General features: G+C 38.3%; 1 protein-coding gene across 1 annotated transcript in view; it reads left to right on the forward strand.

The window, feature by feature from the left end:
• DPYD (dihydropyrimidine dehydrogenase) overlaps positions 1-19,844 on the forward strand; it is a 326,068-nt gene that overhangs the window by 151,991 nt on the left and 154,233 nt on the right. The window contains exons 10-13 of the mRNA XM_057373372.1: positions 733-902; positions 2,520-2,730; positions 10,010-10,194; positions 16,666-16,881. Of these exons, the coding sequence (XP_057229355.1) occupies positions 733-902; positions 2,520-2,730; positions 10,010-10,194; positions 16,666-16,881 (782 nt within the window). The remainder of the gene's footprint in view (positions 1-732; positions 903-2,519; positions 2,731-10,009; positions 10,195-16,665; positions 16,882-19,844) is intronic.

Consider the following 19,844-nt stretch of genomic DNA (forward strand, 5'->3'; position numbering starts at 1 on the left):
GTGGTAAAGTGAAGTCTCATCTGAGGAACAGACAGTTCAGTTTTACTTAAGTATTTCTTGTTTAATTGAATCATCAAATACAAGCTGTAGATGATAAACACATAGTGTTGTCATTTTCTCTAGTAACTTTTTTACAAATCATTTGTTGAAAGCTACTGTAGATGAAATGTTTTCTTCCCGTGGAAGAACTAGGAATCACTGTAGGAATATTCTTTCTCTTCATGTTCAGCTGCTGAATGGCCTCTGAGAATCGTGCCACAGCCAAAACMGTGTCAGTGCTATGTAAAATACTGACTGAGGGGAGTGATGTTGGTACACTATTACAGAAAACTATCAACAATCGGTCATATTTTTTTTTTTGTTTGTTTATTTTTTTCAACTGGGAGGATAATGAATATGATGAGAGAGGAACTTACTTTTTGAATAAAAGGATTTCACAATTCTAATTTCAACCTGACAGGACCCACAATCCTACAAACATGTCATTTGATTTCTTTCTCAATAAAAAGATGCAGCTGCTTAGAGTACTGACTATGAAATTATGTATATGAGCATATCTTAAAAGAGGGAATAAAACTGTCTTTCGGTGGAGCAGAATAATTTGATAGTGGCACTCCATGCTTGGAAACTGTAAGATGCAATTTTACACTGCTTTGAGTACAAGTACCTTTTGAGCTGTCATGCAGAAATGGTTTCTCTCCTTGAAAATGGGGTTTTCCTTTGATCTTCCAGGGATGTGTGCCTGTCACTCTCCTCTGCCATCCATCCATGGGACTGTGATTGTGCTGGGGGCAGGAGACACTGCTTTTGACTGCGCAACATCTGCTTTGCGCTGTGGAGCTCGGCGCGTCTTTGTGGTCTTCAGGAAGGGATTCACTCACGTCAGGGCTGTCCCAGAAGAGGTAACAGCAGCATTTCTGAGAAAGCATCTTGGTTATTTCTGTGTGGCCTGAAAGTGTGCTATGGGTACTTAATAGACATCTACAAAAGGATTTGTTTATAAAAATGCTCTTTGTTTATTAAAGATCTGAGGCTCACTTTGTATATTCTCTATTTAAATAATTTTTCAGTGTTTTGTGTTTGTATCTGTCTCATCTAAAGTCAGAGAGATGTGTTTACAAGCAGGGGATAGAATTTGTTCTAAATTAGAAAATGAATTAAAATAACAGCCGTAAGAGTATTGTAGGTGGCTCTTCAGGTCATGGTTAGTTCCTAGAATGATTCTTTCTAGCTGTTTAAGGAATCTCAGTGATTCTGACATTGCCTTGTGAGCCCAGGAAAGGCTTTCTTTCTTTCCTTTCTTTCTTTCCTTTCTTTCTGATAAGAAAATTGCTTACAGTGATTTTGGCTTTGAATCACTGCCAATGACAGTGAAACAATGTTATTCATCACATATTTCAGCATTCAATTTGATTTTTACTTTGGCTCTGCAGTTCAGCATTTATTAGGTCATCTGCACATTTTGAAACAGATTCTGCTTCCTCAGTTTAAATGTACCATAGAAGGGTTTTTTCAGGTTATATTTTCTTATTTTGGTGGTCTTCTTTTGTTTTCATTTATTTGGTACAATACACTTTCATATATTTGAGGATAGCAGGTCATCTAAAGTATCTTTATGAGGAGATTTAGGGTAGTTTGGTCATCTGTTTKGGGAAGGTGGGCACCTTAGATTGTCCAGAAGGGGAAGGGAGCTGCAAAGAAAGTAATAGAGGGTTTCCTGATGCATTATTTGCTTCTGTTGCACTTCAGTCAGGAGTTCTTGACACAATGGGATTACTGAAGCTATTGCACACTCGTGTGCTGTTCAGATTCTTGCTATAATCAGTTGTCACTCTGAACYAAAATCTTTGATAAAAGCCTGGATAAATTTCTAAAAGTTGTCAATGTTTGTACTCACTCAGTCATGCAGTGGGTCTTGAAAACAGTAAAATAAAAGTAGCTTCATTTAGTAATGGCCATGCTAGAATCATGTCAGGTGTGGTATTGGATGGGTAAATAGAGAAAATGAAATTCTGAAGAAAATTGACTTAAGCAGTTTTACCATGGCAGAGATTGAGAAGATCCTAAGTCTGGACTGTCACTCAGAAAACTGTTGCTAGTACATGGTAGTCAGCATTCAACAGAATCTTAAAATACTGAATTTAAATTCAATAGAACCTTAAAATCCAGGGCATGAACTAATGAATACTAGGCCACTTCTTAAAAAACACAGATAGTTACATAAGGGAACTCTTTTGCCCTCAAAGGAGTTAAACTTATCCAAAATAACAGAACAATAAGGAAATACATTGGAGAAATATTTGCCTTGAAAATTTAGGTACTGCTTTATTTGATAGCATGGGAGGCTGTGATGCTGATAGTAAGATGATTGCATACTGGACACAGCTGATTTCTACTAGAGAAGATCCATGGTAACATCTTGAGTMAAAAAAACATTTTCTGGTTGRTTAGTTTGGGKTTTTTTTTCATGAAAACACARCATAGTTAAAGTCATCTATTTTCTTGCTTTTCCTCTACAGATGGAACTTGCAAAAGAAGAGAAGTGTGAATTTCTGCCTTTCCTCTCTCCTCGRAAAGTTGTTCTTAAAGGTGGACAAATTGTTGCTATGGAATTTGTTCGAACTGAGCAAGACAGTGATGGGAACTGGAGAGAGGATGAGGATCAGGTTGTCCGTCTGAAAGCCGATGTGGTGATCAGTGCCTTTGGCTCCGTTTTGAGTGACAGTGAAGGTAACCCTGACTAATGCAAATACTGGTTGTTATTTTAGCTGTAGCCATGTCCTGTCCTTCGACAGTTTTGTGAAATGGGTCTTCTGGAGGTTACACAGCTTGTGACTCCAGGTCCTCTTACAGGAATTTGTCCTTCAGGTACTTTTTTTAGAAAAAAAACACGAGGGTCTGGTAACTAGGCAGTTTTCTGCATATTGCTGCATAGGGCTGGAACTCAGCATAGAAGTGCAGTTCCTCAGTATATSTCTTCCTTCTCAGTGCAAGTGGGATCTCAAAGATGCTCTTGGGAATATCTTTTGGTCTCATTAATTAACTTTAGAGGAACTCATTATATTACATCTTTAAACTGAACTGATCTCTGAAATCTCCTTTTTTCTTTTTCTTAACCTATCAAATTAAACAGGATTTGAAACATTCATTATTCTGGTTCAGCTGGTCTGGGTATTACTTCTTGTGCATATACAAGAGAATTGTGACTTCTCTCATACATGGTATTTCTTAGTTGCACTTTACAAGGTTTAGTCTTAAAAATCAGCAATTACCTAATTCTGTATTAAAGATACAGAAACTGGCACATTGATGACATTTCAGAGATTGGACAAATTGTGTGCATGCAGCAGAGAGATGAACATGAATACAAAAACATGGGAACTGAGTGGTGCTCAGACTGTTCTCTTCTGGCACTAGGTTTGACTTAGAGTCCAGCCATACACTGAATGTGTCTCAAAAGTTGAAGACACTCTCTTAGCAGAAAAAACTGATAMATTGAGTAGGTCTTCAGCACCTGGCAAGTGCTTCAGATTGCTCATGACCAGAAATACTCAGAATTTCTTAGCATATTGTGCTTTTGTGAATCTTTGCCCTATGATACAGGAATGATTCTGTTTTCTCCCACATTAAAAATTACCTCAATTAAAAGGTTGAACTTACTGTGTTGCTTAGCCATAATACTGTGCCAGTCTTGTATTTCCTGGGGCACATTCACTGTCTAAATTAATTGCTGAGAGGTTTTTAAATAAGAACATAAAATGGGAGGGAAACAAACTCATGCAGTGAGCTGATCATGAAAGGAGAGTGTAATTTACTTTGGGGTGAGCAAAACACCTCAGTTTCACACTGTATTTTGGGTGAAACTGCTGTTAGTATAGCAATCAAATTAAAAGGAAAACTGCAAGTCATTTGTTTTGGATGTTGTGTAAGTAAAAAGAAAGGAAGACTTGAGTGCATARAATGCTTATTTTGAGCATACCATTTCAGTTGCTATTAAGTCTTTTTTGTTGTTGTTGTTTTTTGAGCTGCCTTAATGAAAGTCAAATTTGCTTTTWGCCATTGATCTGGATTACAACCGAAACTCCACACTACCTCAGTGTATGTAACAAAAAGAAATGMAAAAGAACAAAAAGAGGAACACCAAAACATCTTACCAGTGTTTTGTTGTGGTTTTTTGTTTGGATGGTTGATTGGTCTTTCTGAATGAAAGCACACTTCTGTATTCAAGAGATTAAAATATTCAGGTATTYCCCATCAAAAGATGGAGATGAAAATACTGGAGGTACTCAAAACTGGACAATGCCATGAGCAAAGTGATTTAGTTTGGAACTTGATCCAACTTTGAAGGAAATGGTCTAGGCAAGCTCCAGAGGGCCCTTCTGGTCTCAATTACTCTGTGTCTGGGTGACTCAGGTGCAGGTTGAGTAAACATTTTAATTGCTGCTCATACAAAGAGCTCTATCAATTGACCTGATTCGTAAGGCACCTCAGGGAATTGCAAATGCAGTATTGGTAGGGGCTAAGATAGCAGATCATGTCCTATAAATGCTGGTTCTACTGATACAAGAATAAAGAAAAYACTGTCAAAACCAGAGCGATTAAAATTAGACTTAGCCCCAGTTCAGCAAAGTGTTCAGGGCAGCCTTGATGCTCATGTTTGAAAGTTTTATAAGAAGCCAGAAGTGTGTGGGTGACTGAGCAGAAATAGCTCATAGGTTAGAAAGTTTTTTCTAGTCCATTATCCTCAACATGATGTTTCCTATTCTTGCATGATAATATTAAATTAGTAACTGAGATTCTATGCGTTCACAATAGGTATTTAGTCTTTTTTGTTTTGTTAAAATAAAATGCTGACTGTGTTTTTTAAGCAACAGTTCTAGTGGTGATTTATCCTCCCATTGGGAATCATATAAATGCAACACCTCCTTAAAAAAAAATTAACTTATTTGTTCATTTTATGCTCCTGAAGCTGCTTGTAGACAAAACCGGAGAGTTGTCTTCTAGACTGTTTTTAGAAAGTTACCATTTTMCAAAAAACAGTAAAAAAACAGCCGAACGAATTGTTCAAATCCAACTACTGCAGATGGAGTAAGAAAAATGTTTTGCTTCTTGAAAAAAAGAAAATTTTTTCAAGAAGTACAAGCTGCTATGTTTTAACTGCAAAGCTTACCAGAGCCTTCAAGCCATCCTAACTGACCCACAAAAATAAAGAGCTGTGAGAGGAATTTTGTACTTTTCTCCAGTTTCTGCTTTTTTGCTTAGTTTGTTATTTTTGAGACCTACAACGTATTAGTGAATTACTGAAATACCTTCTGTCAGCATTCCAAATTGCAACTACTCAACATACACAATTGCAATTCTGTGTACTCCCTCGCACTGTGCTCAGCCTCTACATCCTACTTAACACCAATCCAGTTGGTTTTAAAGTCTGAACTTTGARTAACCCTTTTCTAATCTATTTCCTTCAAGCAAAGGGAACAATATTTTTGATCTGCAAAATTTGTAACAAATGCCTCTGTTCTTATTTGTTTTCATGAATGTCCAAGGAGAACCATGGAGAAATTATGGAAAATAGTGCTCAAAATGCACTACAGAAATCAGTGCAGAACAAGAGACTAAGCCAGGATAGGGGATTGGCAACCTAAGTTTAGTTTGACAATCTGTTTAGCATGCAGCAGTAAAGAGGGAGAATTCCCATGTAACCAGAACACTAAATCTTAGCATTATAGTGTCTGTTTTATTTTCCTGAAGAGGTAAAAAAGAGAAATGCAAAAATATCCAAGCAAATTTCAAGTACTGCCTTTGTAAAAAAATCCAGAAATAGTAAGTTATTTGTGAACCAAATTATGTTTTACGAAARTGTTGGTAGTAGATATCTATTGCATCATGACTGAGGGGCAAAGCTTTATTTCGTAATTCCAGGAATCAGTCACAAATTTCAGATATTTTGCTTTTACTTTTAGTACAATTGTCATCTTTCTTGGAAACTGCAGCAGCAAACCTCAGGCTTACTTCTCCCCTAGAATASTTCAACATACAGTAAAGATAACTTTCCCCGAACTGTTTACAATTTTTCTCTTTAACCCACTCATACTTAATTTTTATTTTCACAGTTTGACAAGCATTTGCTAGGCAACAAAGGAAAAACGGTTTGCAGAGCTCTGACCTAATAAGTGAGAAATATTTTAGTTTTCCTTTCRACAAATATAGAACTTCAAGTGGCACAGAAACCAGGAGTTCCAGAACTTGGAAGGGGTGTTGAGTTTCTTCATAGAGCCTGCTCAGACAACTGGGTAACATCAGCCTCAAAGTACTGAAGCCTTGAGTACATAATGAAGGAGTGAAGGGGAGGAAGAGAGGCTGTGATRCCCCAGCTGGGAGTGCCCTGGCATCTYCCTGGTAGCACCGCATCTGCCTCRCACCAAAAGGCTTTGAGTCACCAGATTTGTGAAAAAAATTGTTATATAAAACTGAAATTTATATATGTTCAAAAGATTCCCTTTGAAATAAGTAGGAGTTTTCCTGCTGAGTCACCTGGAGTAGGAATTTTCTCCACAAATAGATTTACTGAACAAGTTTGGGTACAGAAGTTCCACAYTCTGAAATGATTACTCATTTTCAATATCCAAAAGTGGCTCCATGATGATTTCTAAAGCCCTGTTTACTTAGGAAAGAAATTCTGCTCTTTGAGTTGATGGACATCAGACACTTTTGTTTGCTGGTGACAGAAAATAAAGCCAGTACCAGCTTGCAGCAGGACCCTCTCCCAGCATAACTGGACTCAGCTTCATCCGTTTTTTAATCCTGGTTCAGTACACTAGTGGAGTAGAGAATGTGGGAAGCATGATTGTGCCTTTCTGYATTTGCTGGGCATTTAGACTGGGCAGTGAGAGCAGTTAATCTCYTAGTGCATGTGACAGCTGCAGTTACACATTTTAGATTAAGAAAGTTACAGTTATTTGTATTTTTCAGAAGTACTGCTGCTATTCACTTTAAAGGAATTCTGTAAGATGGATATCAAAAATAACATTAATGAGCTACTAAAGCTAAAATTATAGGAACTTACGAAATTGGTTAAACATAAAAACCATTAAACTGTTTATTAAAGCTTCACAGATATACTGCAGCTAATGAGCATTTCTGCTATTTAAATAAGCCCAAATTGAACACACATTACATGGATGCATAATTAGTCATGGCAGTCACACACAGACTCACTTTTAAAGCTTTATTTGAAGAATCTTTTCCATTTGATTTGTTTTGTTAATTAAAATATTTTTTCTGTATTCACTTATATTTTAATATTGTTTCTGCAAATGCTATAATTTGCTGCTGTGTTTCCATTTGTGCTTGTTTGCTCTGTGAATATAGCAAATTTGGAAAATATATTCAGCAGTGTCCTTTTGTTTGGTGTTATTTGTGTTAGCATCATTTGATAGCAGTAGAATAATTRAATTGTATGTTGTCTTTCATCCAGAAGGATCTTTTCAAATTATATATTTTATCTCACTAGGCTGTGAAGGAGAAGGCAGCACAAACACAGGAATGTAGTTTTCATTTTCAAGAGAAAAGCTATGTTAGTTTTTAACTTTGAAGACTGAAACTGAGGGTGAAGGTTTTAAAAGATAGTCTTTATGTCTGTCGCAAATCATGCACCAAACATTGTCTGGTTTGGTTATTGTTCAGACACGAATTCAGAGAACCAATAGTTCAAGCTCACATTTGGTTTTYGGGCTCTCTCTCACGTTTACAGGGGCAGAGAAGGGACTTCCCTTTGTGAAGACCAAAGTTCTCCCCCTTGTTTAGGAGGTGGTCCCTTCAGCCTCCCARTTGTACCAAGTATCAGATCCAAATTGTCAGGATGTTAGGAACACTTATATAAAATGCTTTTAAACCATGCCCTTTTTTWATATAACCTAAATCTTGAAGATTATAAGAAAGACAGAAAGAAATAGCAGTTAGCTATCTTGTCAACCTTACCACCAGGGAAATGTTCTTTCTCAATTTTAAAAATACTGATCAGGCAGACAAATCCCCAGGCCTGGAGAGATGTTTCAGGTGAAGATATGTTGGGCATTCTTCACTCTCAAAAAGCTTTTGGTATAATTATGTCCAGACAGCTATTTTAGAACAAAGCAATTCAAAGAGATTTTGAGAAATGTAATAGATCCAGGATAACAGAGGTAATACCCTATTTTTCCACAAGATGAAATAAGTAGTCAGAACTTCCAGTTTTACATCATTTCTTTTGAAAAACTACCTTTTCAACAGCATGTTGTCCTTAGACACCTTTACTGTGGTTCAGTCCCGACTCAGAGAGAAAAAAGTCATCTATTAAACCCCCACTACCAAATCCTGCAGTACCAAGTTTTCCTCTGTTTTTTTCCAAACATGCCTTTACAAGCCTCTACATATTTAACTTGTGAGAGCTGTCTAGACCACATGCTGAGATGGTACCACTGCACGCAATAAGTTATCCTATATATGACAAATATAAGATGATCAAAAGCTTTCTTGAAGTAYAGACAGTCTGAGGCACAAAGAGAAAGTTAATGTATTGATTTCTGAAGGATTTTTAATAAAAATGCTATCAGCCAACTCTTTCCTTTAAAAAAACCCACGCAAACAGAAAAACCAAACAAACCAAACCACACATTTTCCAGACGAAAAATGTCTCATTCTGAAGGTCATGCTTCATGTTAACTTTCAGTAATTCAAATATTTTTACCAACAGCAATTTCTTAAGTTTTTGGGTTTGYTGCTACCCAAATATTATTTTTGTCTACTTAAGCCACATGTATATGCCAGGTGGGAGAGATTGTGCAAGCAATAGGTCTTGCAGATAGATTCAATACTTCTGGTAGAAAATCTGCTACAGTCTTTCAGCCTAAAACTGTCTTCTGTSACTCGGGCTTCTGACCAAGTTGCAAAACATTCCTTTGAATTTGGGTCCTCTGGATATGTTTGTAATGCTGAGGGTGATGAGGAAGGGCAGGTGGGACAAGTGGGTGACAATGTTTGTGCCTTGCTTCCTGTTTAATTATTTTGGCCCTGATTATGCACAGCCTCCACTTTGAAATACACTTCTAATAGTTGATTTGGAGGTGAAAGGAGACACAGACTCTTGGATGAAAATCCCATCCCTGTGATTTGCAGGGAAGATGTGTTTGAAGATTGCTCGGAACCAGGCGTGCACTGGGACAGAACTGGGACTTTGTCCTTTGTGTTGGAGAAATCTTCCTCTTAAWCTGGCAGGGTTCTCGTTTACATTTATGGCAGTGCAACTGCATCAGTTTAATTGACCTTGGCAATCTGCATCTGCCAGTGGTATGTCCCCAAGGGACATTGGAATTTTAAGCTGCATTTTATTGCAGGATCTTTGGTTACTGCAGACAAAGCTATATAGCATCCCCCATCCCCCCCATTTTGATAGATGCCATCCAAATTTGCTAAAAATATTTCTGGAAAGCATGATTCTCTTAATGAAGCTATGTTGAAATGCCTTGTGAATATAATAGTTTTTAAAATATGAATAGAATATTTTTCTGAGCATTTATGTRTATTTAATTACATTTATATAATGCCATGCAGTATAAAAGTCTTTAATTTTTACATCTACATTATTTGGAGKACAATAATATATCATTTGCAAAATGCCTATATGTGTTGTTTACTAATGGCATGAAAAAGATTAAGATCTTTCAGTGTGTGCTCTGAAAAAAATCCAGAWATTGTATTGAAAAAGATACAAAATACATTGTCTTAATGCAAGCATTTAATTTTGATCTGGTTTTATGGTTTTATTTTTAATATGTGTAACAAGATTTGAAGTGAGCCTTTCTTCCAGGATGTTCTGAGTTTGAATATTATGTCAGGATGGTTTTGACTTAATGAGAGATCTCTTTTTCAGTATTAAACTTTCTAATTGTTATCAGCATATATTTGACAGGTTTTAGCAACAGTTTTTTYTTTCTTCTATTAACATATTTGTTGTTTCCTTTAATTACAGTCAGAGAGGCCATGGCACCTATCAAGTTTAACAGATGGGGTCTTCCTGAAGTAGATCCAGAAACGATGCAAACAAGTGAACCCTGGGTGTTTGCAGGGGGTGACATCGGGGGTGTTGCTAACACCACAGTGGAATCCGTAAATGATGGAAAGCAAGCTTCCTGGTACATGCACAGATACATTCAGGTGACTSTTGCAAAAGTATTTTTCTCTTTTCCATTTTTATCTGCTTCTAGATACTTAAAAAAAATGTTTCACTGTGGTTTTAATTAATTAGACAAATTTTGAGAAGCGAATACCTAGATTCTCTGGTGATTAGAACATCACAGATTCTTTCAACTCAGATCCCATATTAGAGTTTGAGTAGATGAATTCAGCTTTTTTACAATATCTTAACACTCAAATTCAAGCAACATTTTCTTGGCCCCAGCTCTGAATTCCACTCAAGGGTAGTAATCCTCCCTGCACAACAGACACCACAGGCAGAAGCCCTAATTGGGTAATTGGGGAAAAGGAGTGAGCTCCCCAAGTATTAAAGAGTAAAATCTTCTAATAGTGCGTAAAGTAAAACTTAACTACTGCCAATGTTGTTAACTGGGGAAGACATTTTTMGTTTATTAACAGTTTACAGAAGGCTCAGGTTATCTACACTGGAACCCAAGGTTGCTCTGATGAGACTGATAAACTGGATATTTGAGGAAATAACTAAACATTGAATGCACAGMGGCAAATAATACAAAGGAGAATTTGCCCGACAAATGTAAGACGTACAGACTTGAAAAACCTGTAACTACAGGTCTSCCTTTGGKTCTCCTTGCATGTTGCTGACTGGGYACCTCTGCCCTGATTTTTCTAGTAGAAGAGTAAAAGGTCCAGAGGAGCTGCAAAGGAGCCTCCCGAGACAGAGACACAGCCTGGAGAACCAGCTGACAAAAAGTGTGTTCATAGTACAGGGAACTTTTAAGAAACATGATACATGATTCATTCTCCCACATCAAGAGATTTGAACAACTGAAGTTGGGACTGTAACAGCTCAATGTCTTTCTCCCCCATCCATCTGCTCAAAGCCTCTCTGATTGCATGTTTGTGCAATTTCATGCTGTTGGGGTCTGATTTCACTTCCTAAAAATACTTCAACTGAAAGCTTGTTGTTAGTATCYGTGCATATTTTTTCTCACTTGTTCTAAGGCACTGTTTGTGTCCTGCCTTCTTAGACTCTATGAAAATGCTGAGTGTGAAACATCTTTAATCCCTGACCTGCTTGCTTAATTTCTCAGTGCACAGTGATWTTGGGTAACTGTGGTAAGGGAAAGAGGGTATCTCCTCCTTTTTGTCTCCTTAATAAACATCTAGAAATATAGGCATGACTTATAAAGCCCTCCATTATCATGTTGCTTCCTCCTCAAAGCTTTTTTTTTTTTTTTCCCCACTCTGGAATGTATTTAATACTTCGGAAAAATTCTGAATAGTCATGACTTGAGAATTAGAATTTTAAATCGAGCAGACTTGTGATATTAGAGCATTTCTGTTACCCTTTGCAGGTTTCAAGGCAGCTTATTCAACCTTACAGTCTCACCAGGAAGCTAATGGGAAAGCCTTACAGCAATCTTCACAGGAAAGTTTCCAAATGTCAAGTGTCACCTTTCCAGCTGTTAGATGAATGGATTGCCCAAGGGCATTTATTTGGATGTGCAGMCCTTGTAAAATCTGGTTGCTGTGGTGCAGAATGCTGTAATTTGGCAATTTACTTCACCAGTGTTTGGACCCGGTAGAAATTTTAGTGACTGGAGGAGAGTTGGCTTTTAAAGAAGTTGTTTAGAGAAGGGTGAGRGAAGGATTGTGTTACCCTACTGTTTATAGGGACAGATGTGTGCACATGTGCCTGCCCTTGTGCGCATGCACTCAGTTCTGGAAACTGCTGTGTTCTGGAAACTTCCAAAAACCAATGAAAAAATACCCCTACGCACCACCTTATTCTCTGTCTATTGCGAGATTCTAAAGCAGGCAGTCATCCCGTGACCTGAGTGTCTGAATCGAGTTAAATTTTAGAGAAACACATTAATACTGTCTGTGTTTCARTTAAGGAGTAGGTAGCCATTTCCAAAGTCACCAACTATCTCAGCACCAGGATCTATAAATAGTGCAGTCAGTCTTCATCAAAATAAAGCTATTCCATAGGATTTCTCAACTAATCCAGGACCATGTCAAAGAGCGCAACTCAAACCTACCATCCTGACTACTTGCAGAATGCACTGTTTGAACAGCACGCTGCTTGTATCCCAGCCTACTCCAGGCAAAAGGCTAAGTGAACAGATGGGCCTGATATGTGCCCTGAAACTCCAGTCACTGCAAGCTCTGGCACATGGTCAAGTCAAGCGTGAGATCCAGACTCAAGGACTCTTCAGCAGAAATGCCTTATGTTCAATACTCAGAGTTATTTACAGAAGCTTCTTGGCTGCTCTTATGCTGGAAACTTTCCATCATTAGTTGCCTAAATACCTCCTGCCTCCTAACATATTCCTCCCACTATGTGAGGCATAGGTTCATCTCAGAAATTGTTGCCTGCAGCTGTGTCAGGTTAGTTTCTATAAACATGACCGGTCAAAGCCTAACTAAGGATAGCTGTAGTAGAACCTGTTAGGAAATACAGTCAGTCTTCCTAGAGCCATTGCTTGCAAGTCCTTAAAGATCCAAACGGAGTCAGCCCAATTCCTGCAACTGTCTGCTGCTCACATTTTCTCACAATTCAACCTTCTTTTGTTATTCCATGACTGACGTAAAAATTGCAATTAAATATTCTGAGTGATTTATTTGGTTTGCGGATTGCAATCCTTCACTTTTGTCCAGCAGTGACATTATGATCTTGTGCAGAAGCAGTATAGGCTGCTGTTTTCTTCCATGCCTCAGTTRCCATTCATTTCTTTTTGATCAGTGAATGGATTTAACACTATAATAGTTATATTCAGGGTAACTTGCAATTATTGCAGGATGAACTTTTAATTTTCTATGTCTGTCTGGAGAGCAAAGACAGCTTCCAGTATTTTCTTCTTGGATGACTGTGCCTCTCTCCTGCTCTATTCATACACTTACCTGCGGACTGTTTTCCCATATATGACAGTCAAATCACCATCATCTTCTCACTAAAATTCCCCTTTAAAAGTGACTTCTTTTCTCTGGCTCACAATCAGTTTTATTTAAATCTCTCTTTTCTTTACTGCAATCTCCCCATGTGGAAGTTTCTTTTATACTTCTGGACTGAAATGTACWTGATACAGTTAGAGAATAGTGGTCTGGATCCCAACTGATATAAAGTGCACTTCACTGAGACATTATTCAAGATGAATTTTGAGCACATCATGGTTTTATTTTGAACCACTGTTGTATATCTGCTATATTTTTCTTTACCTGTGCTGTCAAAAAATATATGTGCTTTGTGTCTGAAGAATACAGTGTTGATTCTTTAYCAAAATTGACCATTCTTGTGTATTCCTTGAGCATGTATGAATGTACATTATTTCATAATCAATACCAGAATTGGGAAGTCCTCAGAAGCTTGAATTTGAAGCCATTAGTTATGTTSTCTGCTTCTTTTCCAAATAACCACAAGAAAAAAATGAATGCACCTTTGTTTAGCTAAAATAATGCATGCAACACTAGCATGTAGTAATAAAGCAAAAAAAAAAAGGTGAAATAAAGGCAAGTTCAGGAAACCTGCTATTTTAGTTACTTGCCTCTGAGTGAGAAATGTCTATTACAGAAAGAGAAAGCCAGGAAGGAGCTTAGAAAATCTCAGTGAAAGCAAACAGAGGCCTGAGCAAACCTGCTGTAGCTGACTCTGCTTTGACTAAGGGTGTTGGACACAATAGTCCCCAGGCATCCCTTCCAGCCACCACTGTTCAGAGATTGTATGGAATAACATAAACATATTTACCACAAAGTTAAAGAATGGACATGTTTTAGGATCAGGCTATAAAATGAAGAAAGCCAGAGTAAGATGGAAGTATTCAGGAAAAGTCTTCCAGGCAGTAGAATTTGCAGAGAAGGCTCTCTGTGAAAAATAACAGCAATACAACTACTCGCTTTCACAGTCTATCTTTGTTAAAGGCCAGGAAATGCAGTTAGACCACATCACTCTGGTTAAGAATTTTCTCCRTCTAAAGAAAATTAATGTCAAAAATTGTATCAGGTCTAAAGCTGAGTTCCTGTCTCTCAGCCCTGTGCTGCAGCTCATGTGCTTTTGCCTTCAGGCGAATTCTGTTTAGAGTAAAGTAGACCCACTGCCTTCAATGTGCTGGGGATTTTTCACCACCCTGCTCAGTCTCCAAAAAATTGTCATGATTGCAACAAGTACCTGCAATATTGTTAGTTCAGCTGGTTGGCATCAAATTAAGAGGAAGAATGGGCCACACTTTTTGTCCTCTACTTCTAAAAATCAAGGGAAGAGTTATTATAAATAAACTCCTGCCTGCAGGCTTTCTTTTCCTATTTGTTTGTGCAATGTCAGGGAAATCCTTCATTATAAAGATGATTTCACTTTCAGAAGGCTATATAACATTTTTGTTTGCCAAAAGTTTTGCTTTGTAGAGAACAATGCATCAAGGCTTAGTAAATATATTTATTTTATAAACATTGTGCTGAAAGGAAAAAAACAGAAAACAGAGCCAAAATGGAAGTGATAGGAAGGAGGAAGATAAATCTCCAAAGATGTATTGCTACTGACTACTGAACCTTCAGCTGCATCCTGCCCATGTGTGGTTTTAGATGCTTGGTTTATTCCATTGAAGCCTTCTGTATTTGTCCCCCTGCCACCTCTGCTTGGGTCACATCATCATTAACAAATCATTAGGCACATCTTGTGGGGCCTGAATGCATCTGGGTGCAATTCTTTGTGGTTCTGCTCTTTGGGAGGGAAGGAAGGCAGGAAAACTAAAAAAAAAAAAAAAAAAAAAAAAAAAAAAAAGTTAGAAAGATGAAATTGAACTCAAAGTAATGAAAAGATAAAAAGACAAAACTAATTTTTTCTCCCCCCTTTTTTTTTATTTGCCAGTTAACAAAAGCTTTGGAGATGTAGAATGCCAGGCTGTTTGATTTCTGAAGAACTAGGATTCTCCTGGTGTAGACAAATGGCCCTGTGGAGTATGACTGAGGAAGCAATGAGCACTTAGGAAGGAAGAAATAGGGCATGTTTGGCTTTTTAAAAAGTGTAACTGCATTGGCCTCTGGCTGAGAGAGGTCATGATATTGAAGCAAGATTGGTCCCACATGTTGGGGTTCTTTAGAAATTAGCTTTTCTCAAAATGTCCACCATTAGGCACCCATTGAGGTTCACATCATTCAGGCAAGGACAATTTCAGTACTTTCGGGCCCCAAATGCATTTTGTCTGAAGATTCAAAGATCTGGGGTCAGAATAGTATGATGGGAATCCACACAATCCCGAAACCAAACAGACGTGAACTCTCAGGTTTTAAACCAGCCTAAAAGGCRCCAAAACAGACAAAAAAAACTCCTCATCCCAGCTTTGCTTATCAGTTTTCACAGGTAAAAATTGACTAAATCAGTTCCTTAAAAAAAAAAAAAAATCCAAAGGCAGTAATTTGTATGTGGCTGAGGTTTTTACTCTGTTAGAGAAAATCTCCACACTTCAAGTACTGGTTCTTTTTGTCCTGCTGAAAAAATCTTCTTTTTAGAGATAGGAGAAACTGCTGTGCTCTTAGCTGTGACTTATTAGGAACACAGACAGTGTAGGGCTTCTTGGTGTTAGAAGTTCCTGCTTTATTTCTTTGTTATTTTATTGAGTCAACCATTTGAGTGAACAAAGATTTAAATTCTACCACCCCAGCCTGATTCGGATGCTGTTCAGTATCCATACATGGAGAAAGCTTTTCTCTCTACTATTTTTATAGTTTTAGATGCAACATATACATTGAATGCTTTTCAGTGACTCTTCAGAGAACAGACTCTTTCAAATGAAAACAAAAGTGACTGTGCTGGCACAGCCATATTGTGTGTGATGTTCTTTGATGGCAAATCAGCCTCAAACTTTTGTTGGTATTGAAGTATATTCATACTAATAGAATTAAATACAAACCCAATATTAGTTTTGCATAGGTATGCCATTGTGCAGGCTCTATAAAATCTTTCAGAGTAAGGGGGAAAAGGTTCAGACTACATGGAGTTAGGGCTGAGCGATCCTCCACATGATGCTTTCCCTCATTTTTCACATTTTGCTATTCTTTTYATAGATTGGCACCTGAGAAGAAAACTAGAAAGGGTCTGCATACMCTGGGTTTTTTCAGTCTTGCTGTTACTGACTGCTGTAGGGAACAGAGGTGGAATGGCTGAAAAAACCTTCAGACTGAACCAGACTTATCAGTACAGGATGTAAAATAACTTTCTTCATTATTATTGTTACTGTCATTCAGTTATTTCCAGCATAGCACAGTATTTCAGCATGAATACTGTTTGGGCAGAAGATGTTACATAGGTAGGTATTTGCATGTTTTGCTGATTTGCAAGTCTGAACACAAAATACAATATTTAAACTTCAGGTTATTATTTGTTAATTATTCTCTTATCAGAATTAATAATAMATTGTATAAAAATAGATCAGAAAAAAATCCTCTGTTTTTGTGTTGGTTTTTTTTTTTTTTTTGCAGTCCTTATATGGTGTTGCAGTTTCTACAGTTCCAGAGCTACCACTGTTCTACACTCCCATTGATTTGGTGGATATCAGTGTAGAGATGGCTGGACTGAAGTTTCCAAATCCTTTTGGCATTGCCAGTGCAACCCCTGCTACCAGTTCTGCCATGATTCGAAGAGCRTTTGAGGCTGGATGGGGCTTTGCGGTCACTAAAACATTCTCCCTGGATAAGGTGAGGAAATATTTTAATGTCTGTTTTGCATGTAACCATTTCTTTGTATATTTGAAAAATCTAGATCTTTGGGAAGCGGCTGTATTATGTCTAACAAGCATAAAGATAGCAGGACAGGATATGATACACTGTGGAGTTCAACTAGTCTGTGAGGTTTCAACAGTGCAGTGACACAATTTCTGGTTTTGTTTGTTGTTACATTCTTCCCTTTTATTGCCCCACATTTTAATATTCGCCAACTATTATGTGAAAAAATCCTTTTTTAAAAATACTGCAGTGRAAGTGTTTTCTGTGAAGGATCAGAATGCAAAGGGAATGAGTAACAGCTTTGTCACATAACTCACAAAAGGCGGATTCTGTGGCAGAGGCTGCCAAGATGAGCCCCTGAACTGSAGTTGAAGTTGCAATGTGATAATGTGGCTGCAAGGAGGAGGCTGGGTGGATAGTGGAAAAGAAAGGTGGAGGCAACATTAAACAAGCCTGTRGAGGGAAGAGCACAGTGATCCCAACTGTCAGGAATATTGGGGGAAGAGGAAGGAGTTAGAATTCGGTCTTGAAGGCTGTGGCTCAGTGTGGCACCTTAAATAAAGCATTTAGTGTAGTTTTAAGTGTGTAGTTGCTTGTTTGAATCCAGGAGGATTGCAACTTCTTGTTGCTACATTCAAAATGGTGAAATGGGACTGAGAAAGAAGTTTAGACAGTGGAAGAAAATAACAGCTTTGATGGATTGCAGAKAAAAGAAACAGGTTTTGGGCTGGGGTCTAGGTATGGTTTGGCTTACAGAGAGAGGAAGAAAAAGGTGGATCCTTGGACAAAGGCCTGAGTAACAGTGTGAGTAATAGCAACTGACATTTTGTCAACCAGTAACAAACATTTGTGTGGGCTGAAGAAATCTTTTCAGCTTAATTTGGATACAAGGGCCTTTTATTTTTGGTTCAGCGCGGGGATATACAAGTGTACTGATAGATGGAGCAGAAGAGGAAAGGTGGATTTGTTCCTCTGCCACCTTTACGTGGGTAAGTACCATAGATGAGTTAATATYGTGGGTGCCCCACTAGCATGAGGAAGGAGGAAGGACAAAATGCTGTATTGCTACTGCATTCTGTAAAATATGTCAGGCTGGATTCTGCTGTCACTCACACCTGAAGTAGCCCTGAGGAAGTATGTGTTCCTCTGGATTGAAGTGGAGATTCCATCACAGGACTTCCTATTAAAACACGTTTTAGGACATAAATGTCATTCAAGTACATTTACAATTGACTTACATGTATAACATACCGTCAGTTGTAATTATTCAGTGCCTAGGCTACAGGCAGCCCATAGCAAGTACCAAGACTTATTTTTTTATCCGTTTTATTGCTGGTATGCTGGTGGTCCTGCCAGACTGCACGTTGATTAGTGTGCATCTCGAGAGCTAAACAGACACAGGCTGAGTTCCAGCCTGGGTGGGAGTTCAGGAGGAAAGACATGCATGTTGTAGGAAGTGATGTTGGTGCTATACTAAGCAGCAGACTCTGACTCATTTCTGAAATGGCGACTGCAAAGTGTTCCACTGGCTGCCATGCTCTGGAGCTGTGACTCACATGAAGATCTTACAAGTTTTTTTTAAGTACTTGTTGCAAAAAGATGCAAAATATTGCAGGTATTATTTGTTTYGAAGTTGGGAAGTTCGGAGTAGTTCTTTCTAGTGAATTCTAGCCCAGTGATTGTTATTTCTACCTAAGCTTGCTGCTAAAGCTCAGCAGGAGACAGTGTTCTTTCTCTGTGCCTACTCTTGAATCATGTGTTGTGTCTAGTAGAACTGTCCCATCCAAGTGCTACCTTGTTTTTCTGTTATTGTATTCTTCCTAGTACTGCACCTCCCACAGGTGTTAAGCCTTAGTGTTTGTGACTAATTGTGATTTGAGATGCTTGGCTGAGGTGCTGCAGCAGCAAAATTGCTTTGATTTATCAGAGAAGCATGCTACTTAATGCTACAAAAATAACTATTTCAAATGGGAAGAAAAGCTCAATAAGGTAGAGAAGTTTTTATGTGAACAGGATATTAGAGAAAGAGTGCTCTTGTTGACTTAATGCTAGAAAAAGTTGTTGGTAGAGAGTTTGAAATATTCTGGCATAATGTGCTAATTTTTTTTTCCACTTAGCTTCTGATAATGTAGATGTAAATGTTGTGTGGTGTTCAGCAGGAACAGAATGGTGTCTTGGGTTGTGGTACCCCTGGTGGGGATTTCAGACTGAGCTGTCCTGCCTAGCTAGTCAAAGCAAACTGCGCAGCAGGATCAGGAAGGAAGATTTCCTGATCTAAGCCTGCAGAGTTGGTGGGAGGAGGAGGTGCAGCTCCCCAGACAGTACAGTTCCCAAGAGTGGAAGAGATCCTGGGAAGAAAGAGAGCTTGCTAGACACAGTTTTGGCAGCTGAAGCTTTTCCACTTCAGCCTCGAATATATGTGATACAAGTAGGATTCTGTGTTCATCCCTTGTCTCATTTTATCTATCCTGGTACAGCTTAACTGGTGGGCTTCCTTCTGATTTGCCAAGCACAAACTGCCTGTGTGGCCATGGGGAGCTTGCAGCAGGAGAAATTCTCCCTTTTCCAGRGCCTATGAATGAATTTGCCATTGTGTTCTGACAGGGGAAGCCARTGACTTCCCTGTTCACCATGGGCATCCTTTGGCACTGTGGCAACAGTGACTGATTCAGGCTAGATTTGAGTGACATATAGGTGGTGAGAAGCATATACAACCCAAACACAAATTTCCATACATTAACTACTGTCTGATGGAATAAGGTCAGAGAGAAAGGCATGATAAATCTTGGAAGAAGGGGATCCAAGGACAGAGATGTAAAGGACTCAGTGTGGAGAGCTGTGATTCTCATAAGATATGGGATTTATTTCATATGAGCTACTTCTCCTTGTCTCTTATCACTTAACACAGAAAGCTCTTCTAAAACACATGGCTGGGG

Source organism: Malurus melanocephalus, unplaced genomic scaffold (genome assembly GCF_030028575.1).
Source record: "Malurus melanocephalus ecotype Western Australia unplaced genomic scaffold, MMel_1.1 scaffold_8, whole genome shotgun sequence".
NCBI lineage: Eukaryota > Metazoa > Chordata > Aves > Passeriformes > Maluridae > Malurus > Malurus melanocephalus.